The sequence below is a fragment of the Oratosquilla oratoria genome, chromosome 39, assembly GCF_046742065.1.
Source record: "Oratosquilla oratoria isolate Oo_2021 chromosome 39, ASM4674206v1, whole genome shotgun sequence".
NCBI lineage: Eukaryota > Metazoa > Arthropoda > Malacostraca > Stomatopoda > Squillidae > Oratosquilla > Oratosquilla oratoria.
The window spans coordinates 34,046,768-34,056,575 of NC_134815.1; the positions used below are offsets into that span (position 1 = coordinate 34,046,768).

At 36.6% G+C, this 9,808-nt stretch overlaps 1 protein-coding gene across 6 annotated transcripts in view; it reads left to right on the forward strand.

Annotated features, from left to right (window-relative positions):
* LOC143020350 (beta-1,4-mannosyl-glycoprotein 4-beta-N-acetylglucosaminyltransferase-like) overlaps window positions 1-9,489 on the forward strand; it is a 97,744-nt gene extending 88,255 nt beyond the window's left edge. For 5 of the 6 annotated variants that reach the window (XM_076176706.1, XM_076176704.1, XM_076176702.1 and 2 more), the window contains exon 6: window positions 6,546-9,489. In XM_076176706.1, coding sequence (XP_076032821.1) covers window positions 6,546-6,735 — 190 coding nt within the window. In that variant the 3' untranslated portion in view covers window positions 6,736-9,489. Of the gene's footprint in view, window positions 1-3,233; window positions 3,378-6,545 lie in introns of those variants that run through there. The other variant, XM_076176708.1, reaches the window with a different exon arrangement.
* Window positions 9,490-9,808: the final 319 nt, after the last annotated feature.

The following is a 9,808-nucleotide window of genomic DNA, read 5'->3' on the forward strand; positions in this document are numbered from 1 at the left end:
AACACTTTCCAACCAATTGTAGTACGTCTTTTGATTTCATTATCATGATCTTTTGTCACTTTCACCATCTGGCTTAAATAATTATACTCCTCAACTTCTTCAAGACTCTCACCATTGATTATAATCTCTTTACTTTGAATTTTTGTATTGAGCTTTACTTTGGTTTTGGTCTTATTCATTTTTAAACCTACTTTGAGACTTTCCTTGTTCAGATCACTCATCATATCTTGTAAGTCTTCTGCTCTTTCTGAAATAAGAATGTCATCCGCAAATCTTAGATGGTTCAAATATTCACCATTAATCTTCAAACCTTTCTTTTCCCAACTCAACCTTCTGAAAATCTCTTCCAAGCAAGCTGTAAATAATTTGGGTGAAATTGTATCGCCTTGCTGTACTTTCTCGATCTTGATCTTTTCTGTATATTTATGAAGTCAAATTATAGCAGTACCTTTCGCATAAATCTTTTCTAAAACCCTTATGATCTGTTCATTTGTACCCTAATTGCGTAGCGAGTTTAGTATTGCTATTTGTTCTACTGAGTCAAAGGCCATGTAATCTACAAAAGCTAAACAGAGAAGTATACTGTATTCTCATTTTCTCAATTAGTTGGTTCACTGCCTACAAATGGTCTAGAGTCGAGTATCCACTCCTAAAGCCTCCCTGTTCTCTTGTTGGTTTCCATCTAAAACTTGACTTAGTCTATTTGTAAGGATCTTGAAGAATACTTTATTATACATTTGATAGCAAACTAATCAATCGATAGTTACTAAGGTCTTTCTGGTCTCCTTTTTTATGAAGCAAAATCACTATAGCATTACACCATGATTCTGGAATGCTCTCCTGAGATAAGCACTTGGTGTACAACTGAGCTAACTTAATATGAACTTCTTTCCCTGCATCTTTCAAGAGATCTATCGATATACCATCTTCCCCAAGTGTTTTTCCTCATTTTATATTTTTTAGAGCAAATTCTATTTCTTCCTTTGTAATATCTGGTACACTACTAATGTCTACAGATGAATGTACTGACTTAACTACAGTCTTCGATAAGTAAACCTCTTGGTAAAATTCTTCCACTATTTTTACCATTCTGTCCCTGCATTTAATGATTTCTCCATTTCTATCTTTCAAACATATAATTTTCTGTCTTCCTAAAGCATGTCTGTGCTCAGTCCCTTTAATAATTTTAACTTCCTGAATAGTTTCTTCTATTTCATCCATGTTTCTCTTTCTTTTCTCTAATTTCTGCCTTTTGTTGACAAGCTTGTTTAGTTCTACTCTTTCTATTTCGTCTTTCCTGCTCTTAATCTGCATGATCCTCCTTTTAATTAGGTCATTTGTAGCTTTGGAGTATTTGTTTTCCCTAATACTTTTTGTACTTCCTTCTTTCTCTGCTGATTCCGTCATGATATTCACTAAATTCAAATTCGTATCATTGACGGTGTCCTCGCTAGTTCTTAGAGCTTCGAATCTACTTTTAACTTCTAAATGAAATTCCTTCTTATTATCCTTAATCTTTCCAAGGCTTATTTTCTTTTTTGAAATTAGTTTATTTCTCTTGGCTCTGAAACTGAATTTACTTGTGCAACCTACCATTCTATGGTCACTACCTGTGTTGACTTTATTTATGACTGTAACATTGCTAACGCTCTTGCTCTCATCTCCTAATATGAAGTCTACTTCGTTCTTTGTTGTTCCATTTGGACTTCTTCAGGTCCATTTACGACCTTCACTTTTGGAAGAAAGTGTTCATTATCCTCATGTTGTAGTTCTCTGCAAAATTGACTAACATCTCACCTCTGTCATTTCTTTCACCTACTCCAAACTTCCCAATGGATGACTCATCTTCTACCATCTTCCCCACTTTAGCATTAAAGTCCCCTATTACCAACGTGTACTTTTTTATTGATCCATTACCTGACTTAAATCATCATAGAAGGACCTAATTTCATTGTCTGAACTCTGTGAAGTTGGTGCATAAACCAGAACTATTTTTAGAGTGTACCTTTTACATAGCCTAATCACAATCCAAGTCACCCTGTCCGATAAACTACTGAACTTGACTACGTTACCAGCAACCTCTCGGTTTATCAAGAATCCTACTCCACTAGATCTTTCTTTGTCCTTACCTCTATAGTAGAGCAGGTGGTGACCATCTTGTAATTGTATCAGCTTTTCTTCCACTCTTCCAAATTCACTTAGTCCTACGATGTCCCACTTGATGTTGTCTAGTTCTTCCATTAAGCTCTCCAGCCTGTGGTCATCTGAGAGAATTCTTACGTTGTAAGTATAGATCTTCATTTTCTTCATGTTGTTTAATGTCCAAGACTTGAATCTGCTTGGGCAGTGCTTACTCACAATCAGCCCATAAGCACACGAGTCAATGCGGATGGACCTTGAGGAGACGATGATCCAACAGTAATGCCCGGTTTTGTTTTGGTTCTACTGTTCATGGTTCCTATGAAGGGCTTTTGGCAGTAATCTTGCCTCCCTGCCAACTAGTTTCTGGTGAGATCTCTGGTGTCACCTTATTCATTGTATTCAGTGAAGCTCTATATATCTATAGGGCTCCCAATGGTCCACAACGCCATTATGATGGTACCCCATATATCTATGAGAAATTTCCCTGTTCGCCATAAGGGAAGTGCCAGTTAGCAGTGGGTCCTGTGACTGTGTGAGCTGCTCTTTGTCTGATCTTTCTTACAAACTGTTTGATATGTGTGACCCTGCAAAGATTTCCTCTCTATCTACATAGCTTTTGTAATCATTAAGATTGTCAAGCCTATCCACCACATCAAGGTGTCAACTCTTGGATAGCTGTGTGTATATATATGTGTGTGTATATATGTATATATATATATATATATATATATATATATATATATGTATATAGTATATATGTATATATATATATATATATATATATATATATATATGTATATATTATAGCGGTACCATTCACATAGATCTTTTCTAAAACCCTTACGATCTGTTCGTTTGTACCATGATTGCGTAGCAAGTTTAGTATTGCTATCTGTTCTACCGAGTACATAAAGATTCAGAAAAGATCAAGATCAAAAAAGGAGTATGGCAAGGCAATACCATTTCACCCAAATTATTTACAGCTTGCTTGGAAGAGATTTTCAGAAGGTTGAGTTGGGAAGAGAAAGGTTTGAAGATTAATGGCGAATATTTGAACCACCTAAGATTTGCGGATGACATTCTTATTTCAGAAAGAGCAGAAGACTTGCAAGAGATGCTGAGTGATCTAAACAAGGAAAGTCTCAAAGTAGGTTTAAAAATGAATAAGACCAAAACCAAAGTAATGTTCAACACAAAAGTTCAAAGTAAAGAGATTGTAATTGATAGTGAGAGTCTTGAAGAAGTTGAGGAGTATAATTATTTAGGCCAGGCAGTGAAGGTGACAAAAGATAATGATAATGAAATAAAAATATGTATTACAATTGGTTGGAAAGTGTTTAGTAAATATAATAAAATCCTGAGAGGCTCTCTACCTTTATGCTTGAAACTTTAGATTTACAATCAATGCATTCTGCCACCAATAATCTACGGATGTGAGACTTGGAAACTGACGAAGGCAATGGAAACAAAGCTAAGGACTGCACAGAGGAGAATGGAGAGATCAATGATGGGAATAACACTGAGAGACCAAAAGAGAACAAGTTGGGTGAGAGAGTGGACTAGAGTGAAAGATATTGTGGAGGCGGTTAAAGAGAGGAAGGTAAGTTAGTGCGAACGACTGATGAACAATGGAGCAAATGTGTTACTGATAGGACGCCGCAAGATAGGAAATGTGGAAGAGGGAGACCAGACAGTAGGTGGAGACGAGATTGAGAAGTTTGCAGGAGTGATGTGATGTGGCAGAGGTTGGTCATGTGAATCATGGAATGCTATAAAGGAGGCCTTTGTTAAGCAGTGGACTCAGGATGGCTGATTTGATTTGATATATATATATATATATATTATAATAGAGTAGTAGCCTCTGTCTGATTGTTTATTTGTTTGTACATGAACTCCTAGGGTTTTAGAGAGAGACCCCCATAACCACATATATTCTGATACCCTATCACTCCAGGTACTTGGATAACTATATTTCATAAAAAAAAAAAAAAAAAATAAAAAAAAAATGGTTAGGGTTAAGGGTTAAAGTTAGAAGGTTTATGTAGTATCCCCTGAAGTCGCATAGTATTTTTTTGTGACTTAAGAATTAATATGATTAAACAAACCATTGTATGTATCCATAAATAATATTTACGTTTGTGAAATTAATGCTTCCTGAAACAATGATAGCTTTTGTAAGAAGAAAGCATGTTTATGGAAAATGATTGTATAATTTTACCAAATGTTGAAATATTGGTTATTTTCATTTAATTTTTGTGCGGGCGGAAATAGTTCATTCACAAACTCCTACATTTTTGCAGATAAACCCCTATAAGTATATATATTCTGAAGATAAATAAACTAGATACATTTCTTCACCTTTCAGCTGTAGACATTTATTGTCAGTCCACACACACACACATGCACACAAAAGAATGTGTACACATGATATTTGTGTTTGTGTATGCATGTATTTTCAAACTAGAGGAGTGGGGGGCGCACACCTGGGAGGGGGAGTATGTAAAGCTATATTTAATTTAACAAAAATGTTTTGGTTAGGGTTAAGGGTTAAAGTTAGGTGGTTTATGGTGAGGGAACACGCCACTACTGTAGTCCCCTCTTAAGTTATTATTTTTGTAACATAAGAATTAATATAATTAAACCATTGTGTGTGTTCATAAATATTATCTATATTTGTGAAATTAATGTTGCCACAAACCATGATAGTCTTTGTAAGAAAAAATTAAGCAAATGTAAAATGATTGTATAATTTTACCAAATGTTGAAGTATTGGTTATTTTCATTTAATTTTAGTGCAGCGGAAATTTATTATTCACAAACCCTTCCAAGGTTTTTCCAAATAAATCCCTATAACCATATATATTCTGGAGATAAATAAAGTAGATACATTTCTTCACCTTTTAGCTGTAGGCATTTATTGTCAATCCACACACACACTCACTCAAAACAATGTGCACATCATATTTGTGTTTGTGTATGCATGTATTTTCAAACTAGGGTTTCCCAACCTTTGGGTAGGGGGGGGGCGCACATCTGGGAGCGGGAGCGTTTAAAGCTATATTTCATTTAGAAAAATATTTTGGTTAGGGTTAAGGGTTAAAGTTAGGTATGGTATGGTTAGGTTAGGGATTATTCACGAACTTGCAGCAACGCATGGGTAATTAGCTAGTATATATATATATATATATATATATCCTTCATCTAGTACCTCTTTCAGAATTTCTTTTGCCCCTTTTTCTCTTAAGTATCTAGCTACAATGTGTTATTATTTAATACCATATACCACTATGCACTTTTTTTATCTACTGTGTCCCTGACCCAATTTTCTCTCTTTGATTACTTTAATAAGTGTTTCCTTTGCATTTTCTTCCACTTGTTGTACAATGTCTTTAAAAGCTTTTTTTTTTTTCTCCTACTAGAGAAATTTGGGGGAAGAGATTTACGATATATGATTGACCCAGACCAAGATGAAGTGAACCCAAATCTGGATTACCCAATATTTTTGGTCCTTAACACTACCAGTGGACTATTCTTTGCTTCAATGTTAGTTTATTTCTTCTCATGTAGAAAACTCCAAATGCAGGCCTTATCAAATCTACCAATATTTATACCAGAAGTCTTCTTTCCTCACATAAGGGAGGTAGCCAGCCAAGGCATGCACCCACCCCCACCCATCCAATACCCATTTGTTTTCCTATTATCGCAGCTCTTTGTGGATGAAGGGCCATCCCTCATTTTTGGTCTTCTGAAGTTCCCTCCATCCACTCCTACTTTTCACACTCTTTGCTCATTCTCTCCATATATTTAAACCATCCCAGTATTCTTTGATCAACATCACATTTCTTACACCATTGTATTTCTTACATTTTTTCATATATGAAGAGCTGACAATTAGTGACTATTCCCTTCCTCCTACTTTCACTTGGGGACACAGAAACAGTACCATACCAATACAACATAGACAAATCTAAATTTTTTCCCTTAAGAGATTTGTGGGAGGGCCCAAGGACTGTTGCCACCCACAGGGCTTTAAGTTTTCCACTTATTGAAATTTAAGGGAACAATTATTACTATCATTATTAACATTATTTTCATTATTACAGAAAAATGCTTTTGCAAATCCTTTTATTTGTCTCAACCTCAATCCAGTGGTGAACCAGATTACATTCTAACCCCAGACTTTATTGAACTTGAGGAATTTAAGTCACAAAAGGGTTACTAATTTCAGCCTATAACTTGTTTCAAACCAAAAATACAAAATGTTAACTACATAGGGAGATTTCCTGCATTTCATATTTTTTACAATGCAGGATCCATAGTCCTGCCTCCTTATCTTCCTCCCTTTGCTACCTCCATTTTGGTATTTCCATCATCTAACTACATCACATTCCACATAATTCCAGGTGGTTTGATGACGAAGGTACCTTCCTTGCCACATCGATGAGAGAAGCTATGTATGCTCCCAACTTCTTTCTCCGACAGCCTGGCCGTTACCGCTTCCTACTCAAACGTCCGGACCAATTTGTTGACAAAGAAAAGGAAATTAATAACAAAAGCAATGATGCCAAGATGGAAAATAACACAAAAGAATGAAAATGAATGCAAAATGTAATGAAACCAAAATTAGTCATGATTTAATGATATAAACTCGAAAGTAAAACCTACCTTGTGAATGCTACTTTGATAACAATAGCAGATATACACTAGTGATTTCTGCCGCGTTTTACAAATTTGGAAAAAGTTACTGGTTACCATGGCATTTTGATACCCAAGCAGCCTAGGCAGATTATGAAATGTGGCGGTTCGAACCCTGCCACCGGCGAAGTTGAACCAAGGGCATGGTTCATCAAATTCCATGCTACAAAGTCCTCTGTGAGGGGCACCGTCCTAGCCTTCCGATAGTGGGGGAGTTTGTGACGTTAAACCATATCATCATCTGTTTTGTGCTCGTATTGTGATACTTGTGCCTTAACTATATTTCTCAAGTTTCATTCCAAAATATCTATTTTCCCAATGGACAATTAGTCCATTTTTTAAATGTTGATGCTTCTTGAGACGTCTTTCATATTCAGTTATCCAAGTAAAATCCTTGGCTCTAGATAGTTCCTATCTCCAGACTCCTCAGCCTTCTTTGAAACAGGGTTGAGTTGGGTTAGAGTAGGTTCTGACATGTTTAAACAAACATGACACATAAGTGTGGTTTGATTATCAATGGTGTTGGTGACCAGAGGGTCATATAATAAAAGTTAGCTGTTTGTACAAACAATAAAGGCAACTCAACCCTAAATTCAGAAATTATGCTCACTAAGATGGGTCTCTAATCTGTGCACAATTTTCTGAAAGTAACCAGGCTGCAGTTCCTATGATATAGAACAGATTATCTGGGCGTTTCTATTAATGTTCATATTAACAAAATATTTTTCTATATTAATCATACATTTCTTTGATTAAGCAATGTGATTGGGTGGACAGGTTTGAGATATTTCAATCCTTAAATGATCTATTCTTGTTCAGTATTTTTGTGTATTCAAATATGTCTGATTTTGAAGCCCACTTTCACCTAGATCCAGGGCTTTTTAACTGGAAGCTCTTGAGGATGTAGGAAACTAGCTTGGGTTATGGGACTATATTTGAGTTTAGAAGATACATATACATATACCAAAGGCTTTTTCCTCCTTACAAGGGAGGTAGCCAAAAAACAAAGGCATAGAAACCACTCCCAACCATTCCATCCCCTACATACTCCACTCCCCTGTACCCTCTTATTTTGGCACCTCTTGGATGATGGGTCATCCCTGCATCTTGTCCACTACCCTGGGTCAGAAGCAGTGTTGTAAGACACAGCACAACCACAGCAAGGCAGCTTCATTAAATCGGCTACCCCCCTCTCCATCCCCTCATGCAGAAAAGGAGAAGACGGGGAGAAATCCCTTCGGGCTGCGTCAATTTATTTCTCATACATACTCCCTCACCTCCCATCCCCCACCCACCCCCCTCATGCATCACAGCATCATGTATACACAACCAATCGCCATTCACCTATATCTTCTGTCCACTCCCATCCTTCCTCAACAGACATTCCCCTCTTTCCCAATGCCCCTTTTACCCCACCCATCCATCTCGTCCTAGGTTGACCCCCTCATGTTCACTCCTTCCACAGCTCTTTAACTAGTCTTTCTTCACTCATTCATTTCATGTGTCAAAACCATCCCAGTACTCTTTCCTCAACCCTATCTCCCGACTCCCTTTCCACCTCCAATCTCCTCCTCATTTCTCACTGTCTCCAGCTTAGTAACCCCTGTCATACTTCTCAAGCACCTCATCTCAAACACATGTTTGGTTCAACATAGTGCCAATACACAAAGGAGGAAACAGGGAAAGTCCTACAAACTTTAGACCAGTATCCCTCACAAGTACAATAGCCAAAATATGCGAAAAGATCATTAGAAGCAGGTGGATCAAATATTTGGAGGAAAACAATATATTAAATACAAAACAATTTGGATTTAGAAGTGGAAGATCGTGTACCACAAACCTAATATGCTTTTACTCAAGAGTGATTGATATAGTTCAAGAAAGAGATGGTTGGGCAGACTGCGCCTTCCTGGATTTGCAAAAGGCTTTTGATAAGGTACCACATAAAAAGTTAATAGACAAAATTGAAAAAATAGGAGGAATTCAAGGCAGTTTGTTGGAATGGATAAAGGACTTTTTAAATGGAAGAAAAATGAGAATGGTTCTTAGAGAGAAGAACTCGAAATGGGAAGAAGTAAAAAGTGGCGTCCCCCAAGGATCTGTTCTGGCTCCCTTAATGTTTGCCATATACATAAATGATATGGACAAAGGAGTGAAATGTTACATGAACTTCTTTGCCAACAATGCTAAATTGCTCAGGAGAGTGACAACAGAAGAAGATAACAAATTGTTACAAGAGGATTTACATAGAGTATGGGAGTGGAGTCAGAAACACGAAATGAATTTCAACATCAAGAAATGTAGCATAATGGAGTTCGGTAAAGGCAAAAATAGAGTCTCAGGAAACTATATGATTGGAGGTAAAGAAGTCAAAAAAGTGAAATCAGAAAGAGACTTGGAGTAATCGTCTCAAGTGACTTGGCTCCTGACAAACATGTAAACAAGATATTTGGAGAGACTTACAATTTGTTAAGATCTATGAAAGTGGCTTTCGACTACATGGATGAAGAGATGGTTACGAAACTAATTGTTGCATTAATAAGACCAAAACTAGAATATGCTGCAACATTGTGGGCAACTATCACAAAGAAAAACATAAAAAAATTAGAAAGAATCCAGAGAGCAGCGACCAAGATGGCACCTACACTATCAAATTTAACATATGAACAAAGATTGGAGAAATTACAACTGATAACACTAGAACAGAGAAGGGAGAGAGGTGATTTGTTGACCATCTTTAGAATTATGAAAGGAATGGAAGTTCTTGATAGGGATGACCTATTAAAATGGGACAAAAGAGAAACAGGACATGCAAAAAAACTAAAGAAAGACAGCTATAGAAGAGACCTGAAAAAGAACAGCTTTCCACACAGAGTGATTGACGTCTGGAACAAATTGAACAGCAAAACAGTTAATGCCAGAAATATACACAAATTCAAAAGCAAACTAGATGTAGAGAGATACAAAAACG